Source organism: Paramisgurnus dabryanus, chromosome 16 (assembly GCF_030506205.2).
Source record: "Paramisgurnus dabryanus chromosome 16, PD_genome_1.1, whole genome shotgun sequence".
In the NCBI taxonomy this organism is placed as follows: Eukaryota; Metazoa; Chordata; class Actinopteri; order Cypriniformes; family Cobitidae; genus Paramisgurnus; species Paramisgurnus dabryanus.
The window spans coordinates 2687238-2710983 of NC_133352.1; the positions used below are offsets into that span (position 1 = coordinate 2687238).

At 37.1% G+C, this 23746-nt stretch overlaps 1 protein-coding gene across 2 annotated transcripts in view; it reads right to left on the minus strand.

Annotated features, from left to right (window-relative positions):
* Nucleotides 1–638: 638 nt before the first annotated feature.
* Nucleotides 639–23746, minus strand: part of st3gal5 (ST3 beta-galactoside alpha-2,3-sialyltransferase 5) — a 42094-nt gene continuing 18986 nt past the window's right edge. For both annotated transcript variants that reach the window (XM_065272030.2, XM_065272031.2), the window contains 3 exons: nucleotides 9769–9955; nucleotides 9527–9685; nucleotides 639–1550 (listed from right to left, as the gene is read on the minus strand). In XM_065272030.2, the coding sequence (XP_065128102.1) occupies nucleotides 1293–1550; nucleotides 9527–9685; nucleotides 9769–9955 (604 nt within the window). In that variant the 3' untranslated portion in view covers nucleotides 639–1292. The remainder of the gene's footprint in view (nucleotides 1551–9526; nucleotides 9686–9768; nucleotides 9956–23746) is intronic.

The following is a 23746-nucleotide window of genomic DNA, read 5'->3' on the forward strand; positions in this document are numbered from 1 at the left end:
AATTCAATAAAGTTAAATCTTAAGAAATTTCTTCAGAATCTACATAGAAAAATGTTAAAAAAAGATTTTTGCTTACTTTGAAAGATTTGGTGTCCCCAGAGTACATATGTTAAGTTTTAAAATATAGTAGTCAACATTTGAAGTGGATCAAAAACGTTCATCAAAGTTGTCCTAAGACAAGAACGGGTATTGGGCATTGGCTTTAAGACAACTTTTAGGAAAAGTTTTGATCCACTTCAAATGTTGACTAGTGTACCATATATATAATTTATTATAGCATGATAAAATTGTAGGTGTAAGCAAAAATTTGCCATTTTGGGTGTCCTTTAAAATGCAAATGAGCTGATCTCTGCACTAAATGGCAGTGCTGTGGTTGGATAGTGCAGATTAAGGGGTGGTATTATCCCCTTCTGACATCACAAGGGGAGCCAAATTTCAATGACCTATTTTGTACATGCTTGCAGAGTATAGTTTACCAAAACTAAGTTACTGGGTTGATCTTTTTCACATTTTCTAAGTTGATAGAAGCACTGGGGATCAAATTATAGCACTTGAACATGGAAAAAGTATGGTAATAATGTCCACTTAAATGCTTTGATTTAGAATTAAATGTGTAAGGAATAAGGAAATAAAATATATTTATACAATTTTTTCCACTTTATTCACTTTTATTAGTACACTGCTATTTTATAACACAATTGTATTTTTACCAACATATTAAAACATCTGCCCGTCTATATTTTCATAAACCCTGATGATAGAGTGCAGAAATTATTAATCTATACTTCTGTTTTCTGCTTCAGATGAGGGGAAAATGCATGCGTTACGGATGTAACAAAAACAGTACAAATTTTTGGAAGACAACACACTTTGTAGAAATTCTGCAAATTAAAACGCACAAACCAGCAACCATAACAAATGGAGAAGGGACGGCTATTCGAAGAACATTTAATATTTATTTTATTTTAAGTTTTGTATGCACATTTATGAGGAAGAAACAGTGTTATGGATGTGACAGTTCTCTGTTATGGACATTTCCTAAAAACGATTCCTAAAATTAGCACTTACTAATAACTAAGGAACATAATAAAAAAAACTGCATAGGTAATTATTAATCACAACAATACAACAGAAATTCATTCAAATAATAAAAAATTAAAATATATTACACTTTAAAACATTATTTACATCATTAATACAACAAAAACATTCACAGTGTAAAGAGTAAGAAAATACTTAGCAGTAGTATGTTTACCATGTGTAATAGTGATGTCAGGTGATGTTCAATGCATTTAGCTTGAACAGAAGTTGCAGTGTATTCCTCCTGTAAGATCAGTGATTGTGCCTGACATGACCAACTGTTTGAGTAAAGCTGTCTCAGTCTGTATGTCATGCATGGCTTCCTTTAGCATGGCTGTTATGGAGAGCTCATCATAGTAATGAAGAGGGGCGTTCTTCTGGCTAAGGTTATAGCCAAAACCGGCTAAGCTGACTTCATCACATATGTACGTTGCCAGATTGAGAGCTGACACACCTAAAGTGGGGACATTCTGCAGAAAGAACAGAACAGCAAATTAATCCATAGTTTCTTACTCCATCTACTTGTCAAAAAATTGTCTCAAAAATTAAAATATTTGTAAAAAAAAAAAAAGAGACAAAACGGTCTTTCTATTATCAGACTAAGTTTTAATAAAGTTATAGTGACTGTATTAACAGTAGAATTTTACATGTGTTCTCATTCCTAGCGCAAGACTTTTATTGTGTAACCATTCACAGTGAAAGGCTTTTGAAATACAAAATCTGTGTGAATGCATTTGATAAATGCTTTTATCCAAAGTAACTTACAGTGCAAGTTAGTATGCACATTCCTGGGAACTACAGGAGCCTTGAATGTCTATAAAATTTTGATGGCAAATCTATTATCTATAAGCTCAACCAATCAGAATCATGAAGTTTGACATAATGACGTAGTATGAATATGTATTAAAAACAAGTTGGTATAGCGTTTATAGTACTAATAGCCAACCAAATTCTATTCAAGATCTATTGTATAATGCAGATCAGCATTTATGACGGTACAACTCTCAGAAAACGTACAAATAAAGATAATTTCAAGTGTTTAATGACTATTTTAAGGGGACATAGAATGATTGAACGGGATATTTATCCTTGTTCTGTGATGTGATATGTAGACAACAACAAAGTCCCTTTGGGCTTAACTGGCAACCTCATTATGAAATCCAAGCACTTGACTAGCTGCCTATACTTATTTGCAGCTGTATCATTGCTTAGAGTTACAAATGACCTCCTATTAACATCCGATCGTGGTGAAATCTCAATTCTTATATTACTAGACCTTAGTGCAGCCTTTGACACAATAGATCACAGAATCTTACTCAATAGACTAGAAAACTATGTTGGTATCAGTGGTCAGGCGCTAGCCTGGTTTAGGTCATATCTAACCAATCGCTATCACTTTGTTTATGTAAATGATGAGGAGTCATATCACTCCCTGGTTAAATACGGTGTACCGCAGGGATCAGTTTTAGGTCCTATCCTGTTCTCGTTATACATGTTACCCCTAGGAGACATTATCAGGAAACATAACATAAGTTTTCACTGCTATGCGGATGATACCCAGCTTTACATCTCCTCGCATCCCAGCGAAACACACACGTTTTCTAAGCTAAAAGACTGCATTAGCGATGTTAGTGACTGGATGGCACATAACTTTCTTAAGCTCAACTCCAATAAGACAGAGGTACTTATTATTGAACCAAATCGCTACAAACATAATATGTCAGATTACAAATTGCACATAGATGGCTGTACTGTGGTGCCATCTTCCACGGTTAGGAACTTAGGTGTGATGTTCGACAGCAACTTATCCTTTGATAGTCATATCGCCAACGTCTGCCGCACAGCATTCTTCCATCTTAGAAATATCTCAAAAATACGCCATATACTGTCTACATCTGACGCAGAGAAGCTTATTCATGCTTTTATGACCTCTAGAATAGACTATTGTAACTCGCTACTCGGGGGATGCCATTCAAATCAGGTCAACAAGCTTCAGCTAGTTCAAAACGCTTCTGCAAGGGTACTTACTCGATCTAAGAAGTATGACCACATAAGCCCAATTCTGGCATCTTTACACTGGCTACCAGTTAAATATCGCATCCAATTTAAAATATCACTAATCACCTACAAAGCTTTAAATGGCTTAGCACCCTCATATCTTAGAGAATTACTATCAGAATACAATCCATCACGCACACTACGGTCGCAAAATTCTGGCCTATTGATTATCAAAAGTGTCTAAAAGTGGAAGATCCTTTTCCTACTTAGCCCCTAAGCTCTGGAATGATTTACCAACCGATGTCCGAGAATCAGACACAGTCGATCATTTTAAATCTAGACTTAAAACTTTTCTCTTCAACAAAGCATTCGCATAATTTGTCTAGTAAAGGTTCTTAACTCGCAATAGTTATTTTCACGGAACAAAGCACTCACGGTCATAACACAGACCAACCAAATAAATAAATAAAAACCTTTTTCTGCATGAACACTTAAAATGAATTGCATTAAATAGTTTGCCACCGTTTGCCACTGAACCTGCATTAACGACAACAGTGGGGCTTCCGGCCTTAGTCAAATGGTTTGGCACGTATGGTTGGGTTGCGATTTTGGTGCTTTCGTGTGTCTTGTGAATAGTATGCCATACAGACCCGTTTGCCACTGAACCTGCATTAACGACGACAGTGGGGCCTCCAGCCTTAGTCAAACGGGTCTGCACGTATGGTCGGGTTGCGATTTTGGCGCTATCGTAAGTCTTATGAATAGTATGCCATACCGACCCGTTTGCCACTGAACCTGCATTAACGACGACAGTGGGGCCTCCAGCCTTAGTCAAACGGGTCTGCACGTATGGTCGGGTTGCGATTTTGGCGCTATCGTAAGTCTTATGAATAGTATGCCATACCGACCCGTTTGCCACTGAACCTGCATTAACGACGACAGTGGGGCCTCCAGCCTTAGTCAAACGGGTTGGCACGTATGGTCGGGTTGCGATTTTGGCGCTATCGTAAGTCTTATGAATAGTATGCCATACCGACCCGTTTGCCACTGAACCTGCATTAACGACGACAGTGGGGTCATAATAAATGAAAAAATCATAATTGAAACCTATGATGACATTTTCAGACCCCTCCATGATTTCTAAGTGGGAGAACTTGCAAAATAGCAATGTGTATAAAAACTGTATAAGTGAAAAAGAAAACTAAAACAGGAAGTGTTTCTCGACCAGTGTTGTTTACATCTTGCAAAATGGTCTATACCTTGTTTTTCTATTGCCTATATACATATATATATATATATATATATATATATATATATATATATATATATATATATATATACATATATATACATATATATATATATATATATATATATATATATACATACATATATATATATATATATATATATATATATATATATATATATATATATATATATATATATACTCGTTGACTGACTGCTAAGTTTACCTTCTAGTGTTATAGCCAAAAAGTTTGTTTGTATTGCACTTTATTAGTTTTGCATTTAAATTGTGTAGTGACTAGATTGCTGTTTCAGTTGTACCAGTGACGCCTTTCAGGCTTTTGTTTTGCTAATTGTTAAGCCGTGCCCAGCTGTTTTTAAATAAGCTGCGGTTAAGGCTCTTACTAAAACCCTGCCTCAGCCCTGCGGCGTCATTGGTAGCGTCAACCCTCCTTTTGTAAAGCCCTGCAAGTGTTAAGAGTGTAAAGACCTGCGAGTGTTGGAAATGATAACTCACGTCATCATTTACTTTGGGGTATGTGCCTTTTGCATATTATTAACATGTATAAATACACAGTTATACAGCAAATGAAATAAAAAAATGTGAATCGGACAATAGGTACTCTTTAACCCTCTCATCTGTCCCCCTCCACCCCCTCCTCATTGTCAGCTGATGACTGCAAACTTTTTCATCAACAAAACTTCATCCATCAGTAACCAATTCTCTCAGAGGGAATCAAAATGGACCAACATGAACCTAATGTGCATGTCAATATAGAATTATAGTTTGTATATAAAATGAAATATTATTGTTTATAGTGTTAAATAGCAGAATAAAAAGCTTGTGTTTTTTGTACGTTCGCATTATGAAATTAGCATGTATGAAGATAATTTCATCATTTTTACAACGCAATGTAAACTTTATATTTAACAACAACATTTGTCTTGTAAACGGATTTGAAATGATCATGTGCTGACTGTCGCACGTCACATAGACGAAAGAGTCAAGTGAGATCTGCTTAACTCAGTGGTTAAGTTTAATTTCATCTCAAATATCAAATGGTTTGTGCTCTCTATCATTAAAAAGGTCAAACAAACAGCACGCGCAGGGTTAATGTACTTGTCAATGACGGCTCACAAATGCGGGGATAGGCTGTATGTATGCTTGTTGTCAATGAGATTACTTCTCACAAACACGCTCAAGCGCGAGATATGTGTGCTTGTCAATGACAGGAGTTTCCGCCTAAATCTATGAGCGCAGATTTCGTTTGGGCTTGGCTATATGCCTTACTCCTGCTGCTGTTTAAGTTGTCACCTTATTGTTTATTCCTGTTCTGAAAAGTTTTTATTTATATTAAGTTGTTATTCATAAGTTGATAACCTGCTGTTTCATACATTAAGTAAAAAAGTAATGCAGACAGTACTGTTTATGACTGTCACTGTTAATAAACTTGTGATTGAATCTCCATTAAGGTGCTTTTTGTTTTATGCGCGCCGGGGGCATCTAGATATTCGAATATATTGGGATACATTGCATGATATTCGATATCCGTTCGAATTAGATTTTTCTCAAAAGTAACAGCTCTAATTACAGGCCCTTTCAGACATGCTCACACTAGCACTTGCACATATTATCAACACATCCATCCTCACCGGCACATTTCCATCCACTTTTAAGCAGGCCCTGGTCATACCACTGCTTAAAAAAGCCTTGATGAACCCCTCTTTTACCGACAGATATAGACTTGTATCACTTCTTACGTTCATTGCAAAAACACTTGAGAGAGCGGTTTTTAACAGGTATCCTCCTTTCTATCTCAGAATGATCTACTCGACGACAGGCAGTCAGGCTTCAAATGCAGCTACTCCACCGAAACAGCACTGTTACTAGAGATGCTCCGATCAGCATTTTTGGGGCCGATCACAGATTACCGATCACCAAGATCATGATCTGCCGATCGCCGATCAGTGCCGATCACAGAATGGCAGTGGAATGGGAATCTTTTATCTATAGTCTAGCAGAGTTTGCACCATTTGTAGAAATGAAACTAACTATAAATTAGGTATATTATTGTTTTAATAGAGAATCAAATAAATAAGCACAACAAATATTTCTTCTTGCAAAGAGAAATGTAATATGCCTTTAAAAAGGTTTATGTCTGTTAAAAGTAATTAAAATAAAACACTTCACAGTCTTTACTGTATGAATTAAATATACACGCATTCGTATGAAGTACAACAGTTTTTCACTGATGAGCAGAGAGTCATTTTATTGAGAGATGAATTAGGATACTGTAGCTTTAAGATGTGGGAGAGAGATCATTCTCTTCACATGCACTGATGACCGGCTGCTGTGTATGTGTGCGGCGGGCAGTGGTTAAATTGGCTTTTGTAGGGAGGGGGAGCCCCTATTTACGGTAAATATTCATCATTCAAAATCACACCGTAAAATTACTTAATGTGTTTTACACTAAAGGGGCTCTTTTCCAGTATTAATGTGTAAGGTAAGGATGAGTAGTTATTCAAACAAAGATAAATACTTTACAATTCACTTACAAGTTTCAGCTTTAAAGCTGTGCCAGAGGTTGATCCAAACTTTAAATTATGCTAATCTTTGAGTCTGACACCCTATATGCATTTGTTGCACATGTTATTATGCACAATTGATCAAACTTTGAAAGAAGGTATAAGACTCAACCTCCTTGACTAATTCTAAGCATAAGATAACCCAAAAGATTAAATTAACAAAAAAAACGACATACTGAATCAGCATCAATATGTCTTATAAATTAGCCATAGAGATAAGCTGGTCAGCAGTTAGTAAAACAATCACTATAGTTTGGTTGTACTAATTGATTTGTATAATCAAAATACATTATTTTATTAAACTATACAATAATTTCAGTGTTATCTTTTAACATATTGTAATGAGATGAGTGATATGGCTATACATACTTTAATCATTTGTTTCTAGACTTCTATTAAGTTTTCTCGATGTGTGCACCACTCTTACCTCTCTATCTCTCATCTCTACAATGTCTAATATCATCCTGTGAAAATGCGCATTCTTGAGGATCTGAGTGAGACGCGGGGCTGCGTACCAGTGATGCGCGGGTCAATGTATAAACAACCGGCACCCGCCCGCAAAAAAGACGTCTGTGATTTTGGCCGATTCGGACGGGATAAAAATTATCATGCTATTCCTGAGATAGGAGCGTCTGTTTCATGCGTTTTGGCGTTGCAAAAGATTTAGTGCTCTGGATATGCGTGTTTGCAGCCTAATGTTTGACATTTTGCTTTAAATGTAAAATTATTAGCCTACAGAACATGTAATTTATTAATTTAATTTTAACAAATCAAAATAACTTATAGAAATCATATAAAGTAGCCTACGTGTTTTATATAACTGGCTGCTTATAAAAAAAACAAATAAATTAAGAAATAATGATTAATAACAATTTATTATCTTTATTAATTAACATTACCATTCCAGATTGAAACAAAATAAGGTTGAGTTTATACCTTATAACGTTACTGATATTACAGTGTTTAGTCTTAAGTGGATGATATTCAGCTCGTCTTGATTTAATTATTTTACTCCGCCAAATGGAAAAAAAAACATCCATATCTGAATGAATGGGACTCAAGACCTATACGGCAGATTGCGTTGGCCAAAACACCAAAAGAACCGCTTTTTCAAAAGATATTGCAAGCAGACACAGATATTTGCATCCGGGCAGGATTGCATTTATCAAAAGACCTCTAAGTTTGGAGAAAAACAGCAAGTCAATTGCTCTGGAATTTTTACAAAGGTTGCAAAGAAAAACACAGACATGACCGATTCGGACGAAGCATGATTTTCTCAGAGGTCCCCCTGTAAAACTAATCCCGTCCAAAATTACAAAGGTTTAAATGGCATCTTTATTTCAAACAATCCGACCGACCGCGACCCGAATGTCATTACAAATATTTGGCCCGGCCCAATTTAACCCTGTTGCTGAAGGAGACGGAGCTGAGCTCCGGCAGGGTGTGTTGTGGACCTGAGGAGGCGGAGCTGCGCTCCGGTGAGCTCCGGCCCAATTTAACCAATGGCGGCGGGTGTCCACAAACAAGAACAGCTGTGAGGAAAATGGAAGTTTAAACCTTCAAAACTTTAAAACGAATGCAAGTAATAAACTTTCGGCATGAGGATACAATTGTCCGTGATAGATATGTGTTGTATACGCTGTTTGATAGGGATGTGAAGACGCATCACGCTGAGGACCGGAGCGCGTCCTCATAGAAAATACGCATATCTCTGTAAAGGCATAGAGAGAAATCCAAATCTGCACGTCACACATGAGCAACGGGTTACAAAATGCTCGCACTGTGTAAAATGGTCTCTAATTGCAGCCGCATCAGGAACGCTATGATGACAAAAGTAAACAGAAAGATCGGCTCATCATGAGATCGGCACTCGCAAAAAATTTAGCGAGTGCCGATCGCGTCATTTAATGCCGTTACCGGCCGATTACAATCGGTGGCTGATCGATCGGAGCATCCCTAAATGTTACAGGTCATTGAAGCATTACGGCTAGCTAAGGCAGAATCCAAATCCTCGGTTCTGATTTACAAGACCTATCGGCAGCCTTTGACACAGTCAATCATCAGATCCTACTTGCCACCCTATCATCACTAGGGATCTAAACACCATCCTTAGGACCTATCATACAGGCACATGGCTTCTCCTACACCACTGCTATTCTAATGACACGCGCATCTTCTTCTCATATTACCCTGATGATCCCACGATAGCAGCATGCATTACAGCCTGCAGAAAACATCTCGGCTTGGATGAAGAAACACTGCCTCCAGCTGAACCTCGCCAAGACATAGTTTTAACTTGTTTTTCTGGCAAAACCCACGATATTTGACATAGATATTGACTGCATTTCTTTATATTGACATAGATATTGACTGCATTGACTACAAAAACCTTACTCTTTCTTTTCTCTTAATAAGTATTGTTTTGGCATAGAGAAAACTTGTATCTTGTTATAAGCACATTTTGTACTATTGCCTCCCAGTGGCACATCACCTTTAATTTTTCCTAATCTTTGTATGTCACTTTGGATAAAGGGTCTGCTAAATATAAACGTAATGTTTGTGTTAATATCCTGAATCTTTATTCATATTTGTGTGTGTATGAAAGAAAGCTTGCCTGGTCCCAGCCCCAGAGTCGTTTTCTAGGTGTGGGATAGTGAAGCAGAATCTGCGCCGTTTCTCTAATGATCTCTGGGTTCAGGAGACGAAACTGGGGGGCCTCAATTGGAACTGTGACTGGAACCTTCTGCCAGAAAAATAGCCAGTCCCAGAGTGACTGAAAAGATGAAGAAATGTTAAACAACTTTTAATACAAAAACAATTTGGGCAATGATAAAGTTACACACGAAAAGCACTCACAACTGTTGTTTTGGTGATCATGGCATGAAGCCAGTGGAAATCTACCAATTTGTAGATCACAGCCACAAACTTGAGATCTGAGCCTGTATCTTCCCAAACTCTTGGAGCACCTTCGGGGTAACTCATCCTGAATGAAGTGCGATTACCAACATCTGCACTAAAATCTTGCACAGGCCCACTGTTTAACCTGTAAAAGAACAATTTCATCCAAATGAATATTTTCAGCTCAGTGAAACATCTGGCAGATGTTAAAATCACCTGAAATCGATTGGTTTACATTTTTTTTTAATGTTTACACTACAAGACCAAATGATTCAGTAAAAGAACCATAGTGGCTGATTGACTCTGTACAAACACACAGTAGTACTTTCTAATCGGGTAATGGCATATACTGTAAAGAGCTCAGCTGGCTGCCAATCATGTAAAATATTATGAAATCCAACATGTCATGATGACAGGGTACTGTGAGTGTTTACCTATGTTTAGCAACGCAGCTCTGAAATCCGAACTGTTCGGTTCCTCTCCCTTGGGTTGGTACGTATATAATCCGCGATTCATCAACGCATTTATAATGAATGTTTTATAATAAATGCGAAGCTTTGCTAAGCTCTGAATGACACTATACAGAGCACCCACTCACGTTCATCATAGCTACAGTAGAGTAGAGCTGTTTAACTGTACTGTATGTCAATCACTCGATGAGACTGCACGTGAGAAGCCGTTAACATCATAAGTTTACTGTCTGTTTGCACACAGCAGCAATGGTCAAAATGTGAAGGAATTAAACCTGTGATTGTAAACATTGCGCAATTCCTGCAGGTTACGAAAATACATGACACTTTTGACGAGTCCGGGCTCGAGTTTACGCTTGAGCGCAGGTAACGCCAAAAACCTTACACAGTCACTACACTGTATACTGTATAATCATAATAGCAGACGCGCTGAATGTTTTTATTGCCAAAAAAAACATTAACGCAGCCCTTCTGCTGTAGACAATGCGGATGAAATTGTGCCAAAACCAGGAACGAACTGATAAACGCACAATAACCCACAAAGGCTCTGAACTTGACATTTCGACTTCTTTGCCAACTGGAAATAACTTAGTGACAGCAGATTATTTTGAATTGTAACATGAAAAGATCTGTTACAAACATGCCTGAAACATAAACCAGTGTTTTAATCTGCTCATCTTGTGAAAAAACAGAATTTGAAATGCACTTTGTTTTTGCTTGTGAAATAATATGCTTACTTCTGATGGGAAAACTCAGATGTTTTTTTTTCTTTTTTGACAAAAAAATTAAGTTTGTCACTAAATAAAAGAATGTTCTGTTGATTTGGCGGCAGAATGTTTTTCTTAGCATTGCCAGTACTGAACCATACCAAAACCATGACCATAAAACCATGATACGAACCGAACCGTGAGAAATGTGAACCGTTCCACCCCTAGTATGAATGTTACCAAATTTCCTCCCATTTGTCACGCCCCACTTGTAATGTTCCTGTTCCCCACCAGTGGGGCCCACCCCACACTTTCAGAAACGCTGCCTTAAACCAAGTAATAATGCACATCAGTGGCATGGGTTGTTAAACAAACAAACAAACAAACCAGAAAAACACACGGTTGCCCGAGGTTAATGTCAATGTTGTTTTGTCAGGATTCACCACTAACAATTAAGAGACATAAAACGAAACATGAGAGAAAGAAAAAAGCAGCAATTTATTTACACAGGATTAAAGCCTAAATCCTAAACTTTAAAGCAACACTATGTAGTTTTTACCTTTAAATAATGTCTCTAAAATTATTTCAGTGATAGAACAACTTTTAACTGGACAAATTGTACTGTTGCTGCAACCTGAGCAGCCTCCTAGCTGCTACAAGCACACTCTGAAAGTGGCGGTGGAGGGTAGAGAACACAGCCCCGCCCCTCCCCCTGCCTGCAGAAGAGTGTCTGATACCAGGCACTGTTGCGCTTTTAAACCACATGGGGGAGCTGTAAGTCATTTTTACATGGAAACTACATAGTGTTGCTTAAAGTCTATAAATGGGCCATGGGAATTTCCTGATGGATTTCTTAAATGTACAACTGGAAGTTAATTTATAAAGCCCCGTTCAGACCACCAGCGACAAGCCGTGGTAGTAACATGATTTCATTAATTTCAATGGAAATATGGCGACTTTTGGCGACATGACCGACAGTGACCATTGGCAACAGGAAATGGGTGTGTCCAACAACGCCACAAAGTTAAGTAAAGTTTAACTTTATGTGACTAATTTAGCAGCCGTTTAATCCAAAATTTTGTAAGCGACTAGTCTAAAAAATAAAAATGCGCTCAAGAATTGTAAAAACCTGTGTGTTAAATGTGCGTTGGCGTGTATAAATACGATCCATTCATCTATTTAAAAACAGCCATCCCATCATTATTGCAGCTAAATAAAGGTTATAATAAATATGCGGTGCACTTGTGTTATTATTGTTTAACATGTTCTGATGTGCCAGCTACAAATTTAATGTGATAATTTTCGGCCCTGGTATTAGCTATACAGACTAGGGATGTGCATCTCCATAACTGAATCCGATGCGATACGCATCTCGATGCATAGCCTACGGTATCATACATTTAAGGAGCTACCGATACGATTCACTCCTTTATGGTGCAGTGCGGTCCGATGCAATTAAAAAATATGATGCTTTACAATTTAATAGTGTACACTCCTAAAACAGTTGTGTTAAAATAACACATTTTGTGTCTACTTAAGCACAACACATTTAATGAGTTGACCCTAACTAGACACATCTCAGTGTTATTATTAAAACAAAACACATTTCATGTTGTTTAAAAACAATGTGTTGTCATTTTATTTATTTGAACTAGTGTTGTCACAATACTAACATTTTTGTTTCGTGCCAATTAGGCCTGTGACGGTTATGATTTTTTCTCACCGCGGTGAAGAAACCGTCGGGTAACACTCCGTGCATATAACGCATTCCTCCAAACGCAACTGGTTGAACGTTAAATAATTTATTGCACAATAAAATGGGTTACAAACAGTGACAAAAACTGTTCCACAATTCATATTAAACTAAAAAAATATAGAAAATAAATACTATTTCATGTTACTATAGTTATGTTTAATTAGAATTTTTCAAAGCAGATACGAAACTAAATAGCCTATATTGCATCAACCCGTAAATAACTGCGCAAAACTGTTTTCAGATTGTTTCAAGATGAAATAGAACGGTTTTGACTGAAATTTCGACATATGCGGCTGCCCTGAGAATTTTCGAGTGTTTGTGTTTCACCTCCCACTCCTACAATGGGTTTAATGGTGCACTGGAACAATCCTTCCTAAAATGCATTAAACTTTCGTTTACACAGACGTGAAACTCACCGAGTGGTCAGGGGTGTTCACTGGTATTTTCTCACAAAAATCATATTTTGGCGTCGACGCTTCGCAAGACATTACATTTAAGGCCCCAAAAAAGAATGATCACATTCGTAACGATCCGCTAGCTGCCCGTCCCATAAGCAGGCTGTCAAAAAAAAAAACGCGTCTCTGTAGGCAGCATGGGCTCTGAGATCTGCCCTTTCACCAACCACTCAAAACCAAAATAAAGTTTTCCAACCAATCTCCGACGGGGATGGCTGTCTTTAGGTAGAAAAAGCCAGTGCCAACCCTTATAACAGTCACACCATGTTGATGATTGGAATTAGAGCCAGACCGATATATCGTTTTGCCGATTTTATCGGCCGATATGAGCCTGTCGCAGATATATCTGTATCGGCGTATAAGCCGCAGATATGAAGCCAATATGAACGTTCCTTACAGAAGACTTTAAATGCTTTTGAAAGATGTAAGTACTTGTTTGTCCAGCAGAGTGCGCCCTACTGGTTGCTAATGGTGACCCAGGTCACTCACTGTAGTGACACCAGCCAACCCCCCTTCACTTCAGTCAGTCTCTCAGTTCAGGTGGTGGCAGTCATGCGGTTTCTTCACAACATTTTACACCTGGTATTAAGACGCGCTTTGGTCGATTGGATTATAAGTGGGCGAGAAAGACACATTCCGGTTAACATTTGGTGTTTTTAATCCGTCTCTTTTGTCCACTTGCGAGTTGTTTAAAACGCAAGCGGAAGAAATGAGGCGAGGCGGAGAAAGGACGCGCTTTAACTGCCGCGCAGTCTGTGGGAGTACAGCTGCTTGTGCTGTTACTGAACATGCTCATTTCAAAGCAATTGATTAAATAAGCTCGCGCAACTTTACACCCTCGTTAAATTAAAGAGGCGGAGAGAAGACGCTTTAGTTTTATAAAAGTTTAAAGTACCGGCAGAACACTGTGGGTTCGCGTCATAAAAACGTTGTGCAGTACATTAAACATAAGCCTACATCAGTATGTTGTCAGTAAAGCATTGTCGTCTTAACAGTAAGTTTCTAATTAATTTGTGAAGTACATAACTTACTGTAAAGCAAATAAACAATGACTTTATAAGTTTCCATTTTCAAAATAAGCCCAATATAACATTATTCTCGTCAAAACTGACAATCATTTAAGTTATATGTATTTTGTTTTGTTTGTGTTTTAAAGTTATTTATAATTAGTCAAGTTTACTGTTTTGTGCACTTATATCAGAATCATTTTGGATAATAAAGTTTATTGTTAACTTGTAAAACACACCTGCCTATATTACATATCTCTGTCACGTCATTTTAAGTGTTTGATCACCACATTTGTGAGTGATCATTGCAAAAAAAGTATTTATATATAGTATATTCTGTTAATGTATATAGTGTATTATATGTACAGTAGCCTGCTGTAGTATAATATACTGTAGTATATGTGTACTGTACTATAATATACACATAAAGAATATCGGCCGATATATCGTTATCTGTGTTTTTTTACTCCCTAATATCTGTATCGGCCCCAAAAAATGCATATCGGTCGGCTCTAATTGGAATGTCTTAAAAATTATGTAAGTGAAGTCGTACATTGCTAATACTACATGATTTCATCGTAGTGCTGGGCGATAATTCGATAACGATAATTTTACCGATATAAACTTTTCCGATAAAACGATAAGGACAGTTCGGTAAGTGATCGATAATATTTACGCACTGTGCGTAATGTTGCGTGAGCACTTCCGGGTGCGGCACGCGCTCTTGGTTTACAATCACAGTGACAGTTAGACTTGAAGGAGTGGAAGATGAGGCAAGTTATTCATTTATTAGTAGAGACCTATGATTTTCGCGATGCGGAAAACGCGGACAGAATCACTGAATCCAAATGCACGGAAACATTTTCTTGTGTGTAATGTTGGACGCGCAAACAGGGTTCGTCTAACACAGCAGACACAATAGGTGCAGTATACTGTACTTTCATTCAGCGTCCGCCTTGCACACACACACGTCCGCACAGCTTTAAAAGTATATTTAGGACATTCACAAATTCAGGAAACTGAGGAAAAGCAGCAGATCCACCACTGCAGTGAATATAGTGTTTGCGTATGTGCGCTCCCACAGCAACGTGACATCCATTTATCAGCCTGTATAGCTCGTATATGTATAACACACGCGTGATCACTGAACTAAGTTTTTTTTTCTTGTTTAAGTGAACATAAACAGCTGTTACTCAGTATATTAAAACTTAAAGCAGTCTGTCTTGGGTCTTAAAGTGACAGTAGTCTGCTGCTTTTGTGTCAGAAATGTGTTGATTTCATAACAAATAGATTTACATTTAATACAGATGCATTAAAACAAGATTTTAGTATTTGTATTTGTCATGTTCTGAATAAAAAGTAGTTTAAAACCATCATTAACCGTCTGGTTTTTACAATTTTCATTCAGGAGCAAAAATCTGCCTTTAAATTTGACAGGAGTAAAGATTTATTATTCATCATGATAATTATCGATATCGACTGATATGGAAAACATTTTCTCGATAATTTTTTGGGTCATATCGCCCAGCCCTATTTCATCGTATGGCTGGAAGTGTGTATAGTAATTTTCTTGTGGACTGAATAAAGTCTACGATTGGCATTTCTTTTTTACGACAAAACCCAACACCGTGTTTTAATTCTTGACGTGATCTTTATAGGCTTCTGTATGATTGTTAACTGGACTGGGTTGCACATTGAACTTGAAAGCGCGACGCCAATATCCGATAGCGGACGTGCACAGGCAGAGCTTAAACGACTTCATGTTCACGTCTTTTTGGCTTAAACAGCCAAATGCTCATATGTCAAAATAGCTGTCTTTGTGATTTTCATAATAAACATGTGGTTACTGTACGTCTTAAACTAATAAACATTGTATTTCATTCGGCTTATAATAAGCATAAACTGTCTCTGTCATTAAAGTTAATTAAATATATAAAAAAAGAAAACGTTTGTATCTTTGTAAATAAAGAAAATTTTGCCAAACATCCTTTGTGTTGAGCCCTCCAATTTAAATAAGTTTAAGGTTTATCATGGAATGTAGATTTCCTGATCTTTTGCTTCATTAAAGGGATAGTTCACACAAAATTAAAATCCTGAAAAATGTTGTTCTAAACCTGTACGAATTTCCTTTTTCTGATGAACACAAAAGAAGATATTTTGATAAATGATGGTAAGCACACAGCTTATTGTAACCATTGACTTCCATAGTAGGAATAAAAACAACATTATGGAATTTAATGGATATACCATTAATTGTGTGCTTACCATCATTTATCAAAATATCTTATTTTGTGTTTATCAAAATAAAATAAACTTATACAGGTTTAGAACATAAGGGTGAGTAAATGATGACAGAATATTCATTTTTGGGTGAATCTCTTTAAAGAGCACCAATTATGCTAATAAATTAGCACGTTAGCACGTTATTGTAATATCCCATAGTACATACATATTACTAAAACTTGAACTAATGCATTGTGAGTCTTATAAATTGCTTACATACCTCACCGATTTCTGCCTGTCTGGAAAACGCTCGGATTTATGCTGCGTTCCAGGCAACCTGTAACCCGTAACTCACGACTTCAAAACCACGACTCACGACTTTGAACTGGGAGTACATCGATCTAGTAAGAGTTCACGGGTGGGAAGTCACGGGTTTGACTGCCGTTCCAGAGCACTTTCACCGGTAGAAGGTTGTAAAAACACGAGTTACAGGCTGCCTGGAACGCATAGGGTCGTGAGTCGCGGTTTTGAAGTCGTAACTCACGGGTTTAAAAACCCGCCTGGAACGCACCATTAGTTCCTGTCTCCGCCTCCCAAAATGTCTAGTGTATTCGGATTGGTCAGATGACTACCAATTTTTCCGGTTTTCCGGTTCCGACTGAGAGTCACAGTTTAAGAAAGAGCTGATTGGATTAAACAAAGAGTTACTGAGTCGTGGGTCGTTACTGGGTCCTGTTTAGTCACTATTTTATAGACAACAGAACAGAAACTATGTAAAATTAGCATCTTAATGCAATATAATGTGACGGATCAAAGAGTAAAACACGACGCAATGACGTCAAATATATGCTAATCAGCGTGTGACGTCATCGCCGCCACAGTATCTCAAAATCCTGTGGGAAACACTGAAAGCTGGAAATATTTTGATTTGGTGGATGGTTGAGCATAGTATCAGCAGAGAAGCATTGGTGGACAGCATCGGTCTTTTCGAGCAAATAATTTAAGAAAGAGCGGCAGAGCTCATTAGAAGCTAGGGAGTCTTGAGGTGGAGGTTTAGTAAGTTTATTTACGGTGTTAAATAATGCTTTTGGCCTATTACTTGATTGGTTAATTGTGGCGGAGACAAAACTAGAGCGAGCTGAGATGAGGGCAGATTTGTATATTTTGAGATGATCCAGAGAAGCTAAATAATGTACAGTAAGACCAGTTTTCCTGTAAAGACGCTCGAGCCGTCTACCAGTAGCCTTAAGGATACGAAGCTCAGTGGTATACCAAGGAGAGGAATGGGTGGAAGGGACACGCCTAATCTTAGGCTATGTTTACATTAATGCGTTTATCCTTTAAAACGCGTTACTTTTGCTACGTTTACGCCTTTCATCTACACTACATCACCGTTTTTGACCCTCATAAACGGATTCGTTCGCAAACGCTGAAGACCCTGTTTTAGTTTAAGAACTCAGACGTTGCTCTGAGTGTAAATGAACGTAGACGGAGTCTTATGTAAACGAACAGCTGATGTTAACCTGACAACGCATCATTTTCAAAGTAAAAATTATTTTATTCATGTAAATGTTGGTTTGCAACGGAGGTTTTGCCAAAAATAGTAAACATCTACCAACCAGTTATTATAAACGCTATATCGGATTGTTTTAACATGTATCCTTATAGATAATGTCTGTTTTATATTAATGTTTGAGTATTGTTGGGTTTAATGTGTTTATGTTTTGTTTAAATTTAGTTAGCTTACGAAAGATAGACTGTCATTTTAAACGCCATATAGGCGTTGTAAAGGCCAATATGAAGGGAGAATTGTAATGGGTCAGACATTATTTTTGAGTTTAATTTAAGTTTTGTTTGCTACTTTAAAATGAATTTCGTTTCAGATAATTTGTCTCTTAATTTTAATCGATGTTTTGTTGATAAGTTTTGTGAATATAAATTAATAAAAACAATAAACTCAATGTCATTAATATATAATGCTCGTTTAGGCGCTTGCGCTTTAAGCTATTCTGTGTTGCTAGCGGAGGACGTGCACGGACCTCGCACACTTTTAAAAATTAATGCAATAAGCATTTCTGGTAGGCTAAAGCAATACTTCACCTCTTACTATGTTTGATTGTTTTAACATGTATCCTTATAGATAATGTCTGTTTTATATTAATGTTTGAGTATTGTTGGGTTTAATGTGTTTATGTTTTGTTTAAATTTAGTTAGCTTACGAAAGATAGACTGTAATTTTAAACGCCATATAGGCGTTGTAAAGGCCAATATGAAGGGAGAATTGTAATGGGTCAGACATTATTTTTTAGTTTAATTTAAGTTTTGTTTGCTACTTTAAAATGAATTCGTTTCAGATAATTTGTCTCTTAATTTTAATCTATGTTTTGTTGATAAGTTTTGTGAATATAAATTAATAAAAACAATAAACTCAACGTCATTAATATATAATGCTTGTTTAGGCGCTTGCGCTTTTAGCTATTCTGTGTTGCTAATCAAGCAACAGAAACTAATCATTAGATTAATCGTCCAATTGGTCGTTAGATTAGTCGACTAATCTGAAAAATAGTCGGCAGATTAATCGTTTAATAAATAGTCGTTTACCCCAGCTCTAATTAACAATGACTTTTGTGTATAGTTCATATCATACACCATATGACTTATGTAACTTTCACCAGCAAAATAAATAAATTATGAAAATATAAAAAAGTGCGATGATGACCTCAGCACCGCGGTAGGCATCTCATTACTGCGGTCATGCGGTGACACGGTTATCGTCACAGCCCTAGTGCCGATACCAAGACAAGCATTGTGGTTCCAATACTTTTTCGGTACTTTTCCTGAAAAGTGAGAAACACTCTCAAATCTCATTACTGTGCTTTATTTTAAAATTCTAATCATATAACACATTAATAAATGAACATATGAACAGCAGATATATTAAACATTTGAGCTAGATTGGGAATTGTTTAGAGGAGCAGTCTTAACATCTTAATATGGACTATGATTTTAGTATCATTATAAAAATCCCTAACACATGCTTCATCTTCTGCCTATTTTTCTAGAGATAAATAAACTGCTCTGATGGCAGTATCTTTGCATTGCACCATGGGATGTCTTTTTTAAATAATGCCCATCAACATTGCATTTTATTATTATTATTAGTGTTGTTGTTATGTGTTGTGTTTTTTATATGAACATAAAATGCGTGTGTCTGGAGGACTTGGTCTGAAATTGCGAGTCCTTCTCCTCCCACTGTGGTCCGAGACCGAGTCTTTAAAGTAACAGTACGAGGCGAGTCAGAGAAAGCACGAGTCTGTGAATGTCACCGCACCACTGACCTAATGGCCTTCCTTCATTGTGATGCCCAGATGATGTCTGACCAACAACCACCGGCCACCCCCGTTTAATATATTATTTCAAATGTTTTAATTCCTATAAAATTGTATAATATAGTATCTTATATGTAGTATATCCTCTAGGGATGTCATGATTCTCCAACTCCTCGATTCAATTACATTTTCGATTCTAAGGTCAAGATTCGATACTCGGTTTTTACTTTTTGAAAGCACAAAAATGCTATGCTACTTTTATGAAATATAATATCTGACCTTGAACCCGGAGATGCCCTGCATGTAAGTCATGCTGCCAGTGGAAAAATATGGTACACGCAAATACCTGATAAAACGAAACTTCCTGTCAGATGAACTAGGGATCGACCGATATGGATTTTTCAGTGCCGATGCCGGTTTTTGTTTCATCAGCCTTAGCCAATGACGGATACAGGCTGACGATTTTCTTGAACCGATATTTGAGGCCGATACTGCTTTCGCTCACTCAATTTACATCATAAAAATGACACAATGATGATGCCAAATGTTACACGTCTCAATTTAAAAAAGTAACATTTATTGAACTTAAAAAAAAACTATATTTAACAAATAGTAAAAACAGGTGAGGGTGCTATGGAACCATAAACTGCGCTCTCCACAATGAACCATCAGCAAAGGATATTGATTTCTACCACTTTACAACTACAAATAGGGGTGGTTTCCCGGACAGTAATTATCTTAAATTAGGACTAGAGCTTAGTTTAATTTAGGGCTGTGTATAAAAAAAAAATCGATTCACCGATTCTGAATCGATTTTCATGTTAATTTCTAAAGATCGATCCGTAACTCAGAGTATCGATTTAATAATTAATAACTTAAACTTGCTGCATCATTGAATTCATGCATGCACGCGAGGTGAAAGGACATTAAAACAACGAACATGGCGGTCAGTAACGTTAAGCAAGCAGTTGTTTTGAAAACTCTAGAAACGCTCAAAGCTGCGATCTATATGTAAAATAATCCACTCATAACAAATAAACAAGTTATTTGTGTAATTTTTATAATAAGCGCCATGCAGTGAATCCACTGCGGGTCTCCAGCAAAACTCTCTCTCTCTCCCTCCCTCTGTGCTCAATCAGCCGGTCTCTGACGGGCAGAGGTTTCTTGAGGCGCACGCAACGAGTCACCAAATAAAGAGTTGTTCTTACACATAATGCTAATAGTTGTAAAGTTTTCTGAACTTTAAGAAAGCTAAGACAAAACTCACGTTTATATCAATGACACATGCGTTGCTGGAGCGATGTAGTTTGACGCCTAATTTGCTTATAGTACAAACATCTTTGATCAGAAAGACGAGAAAGAAACGCAAATGTTAATGTGTAATAGAAAGTAAAGAGTGTCAAGACCTTAAAACAGACTTCATCACATTATAGCACCCGTCATAATATCTAAATCTAATGTATAGGATTAGTCTAATCCCTGTCTGGGAAACCGCATCATAGAGATGAAAACCCGCTTTGTTCAGCTATGATCAGCTGTTAGGCCGAGCTTGCGATGTTTTCATGGAAAGGTTGGTTGTTTTCAGTCACATGACCTGCAATCGCTTGCAGCTTCCAGCACTCTGTCTGTTAAAAATGCCGGAAAAAATCAGCAAACACGGCAGCCACGGATAGGCCGATGCAGATACACATAAAACTCGCAAATACCGACCGATGTCTCTAAGATGAACCAAGTCTATCTCTAACAGGGTTTCCCGCAGATATTTTGTTAGTTAAGGTGGTAGGGTAGGGCGGGTGTGATTGGGGGGCGTCATGATGAAAATTAAAATATTTTAATAAAATAAATAAATAAAATATTTCTTTTTAAAACACTCAAATAAAACTTCATTTGTAAGAAACTATGACAAAAAATGAACACATACTAGATTATAAATGAATTAAATGTTTTACCTCTAAGCTGCGTGATGAAGTAAAACTAAATGGTTAATAAACACAAACTAAAGCAGATGTTGTAGAACGTCTGGCGAACGATGATAGATAGCGCAAAAATTGTAAAAACTGATTATTTCCCACTATTAATTACATTATCTTAAAGGAGTATAATTACTGTAGCTTGTAAATAATGCACGTAAATAAAGTGAGCAAGAGCGCTCAACAATTGTATCTAATCAACAGGCACGTGAAACCCTAGCAGGTTGCTCCAACAACAAAATCACCAGCTAACTTACTTTAAAATTGCAAGAACTGTAGACTTACACAATAACAAGCTTAAATAAACCCAACACCTAAGTCCACTTACAGTTCTCACGGACAGGTGTTTTATCAACTGGCTAGCCTCCAGACGCGACGGACCACGTCTTATCTCATTTCGGCTGTGTGGTGCGCGTGCACGCTCGCAGATTGATGCGCATACGCGCTATTCTCCAAGATGCACTTGACGGCCTTTTGTTTGGACGATCTAGTTAAGGCGGTAGGGTTTCCAAGCTTAGGCGGGCCGCCTTAACTGAAATATGCTGTGGGAAACCCTGTCTAAGATGAACATCTGTCAGTATTTTGCACCTTAAAAACGCTTTTATTACCGTCAGACGAGATTGTGAGACTATACCCCAATAAGTCTTTAAGTTCAGCTGAAGGCAGGAGGCGCATGCGGTTTTTTGTTTCTCATGTAAAGAGCAGCTCGCATGGTGTCTCCTGCATCTGCCATGCTATCTTTTGACTGGCTGTGGCTAGTGAAGTTAGAGGAGGTTGACATTGACAATTCAATTTTTTTATTCAAAGTTCAAGGTTGTGACTTAATTTCGATTGATTTCGATTTAAAATGGTAAAAAATCGTGACATCATTAATATCCTCTATTGAATCAGCTATGTCTGGCTCTCTCTCAAGGTTTTTATTCTTCCTATGCCTTTTTCCTTATGACCAAAAAATCTGGGGGTTTTTCAACCCCTATGGAGTCGAGCTGACATTGGCTTAACTTAGCACTCTACTATATGCGTTACATTATTACTATGTTCGCTAGTATGGTTTAATCTTAGCCGCTGTACTCTGCTTCTTATGTTGTCCACCGATTTTTCTGTGTTTTTTCCTGCTTTTATTAATGTAAAGCTGCATTGAAACAATTAAACAATTGTGAAAAGCGCTATATAAATATAATATATTTATAAATATAATTGAATTGGAAACAGACGGAACACATAGCTTTAGCAGGTTTAATTCCAATAGACTATAAGGAACTGACTTTCACCCCTAACATGTAAACATACTAATAAAAACAATAGGGTGTAGCCTGGGTTGTCAAGTCCTTGTTGGCACTGTAGCAAAATTTAAATCTATGTGGCTTCAGAGAGAAATGGAGGGTGTGATAGTGCGGCACTACTCTGATTTGGCTCCCTGCAAAATGAATATGTACTTGCGGATGGCTGCTGAGATCGGTTGATATTCTATTTCTTATTTCTTGAATATTTTTTTTTGTGGACTACACTCGCACATCCCTATTCGGAACACCCCAATGCCCTCATTGAAAGAGACAGAGCGAAAACGTTGCTGATGGCGGTTTGAAGGTGGCTTAAAACTACTTGAGCAGCCTTTCACGTTTTACAACATAAATAATCAAAGGTCATAACATAATGGGAATTTTGAAGATGCTGTGTCTTTTACAAACACAACTGGGCTGGTAAAATTTCATAATCCCTGGTAGCGCTTCGGGCAGGTACTCTTCAAGTTTTGGTAGCCCGAAATTAATATAAGTACCACAAATAAAAACTACATTGTTTAATGTAGAATATTGATAAATCCTGGATTTCCATTTCCATTGTTTCCAAAAAGCTTATTTTTTGGTTTGCCAGGTAGGTTTTCTTTAAGAAAATAAAACGTAATTTTTAGGTTAGTTTAACGTTAGAATAATTCAATTATTCTTTTAATAAAATATGATATGTATTATCACAGGTTAATTTGAATAAAAATACCCATCGCACATTGTATTTTATCAAATA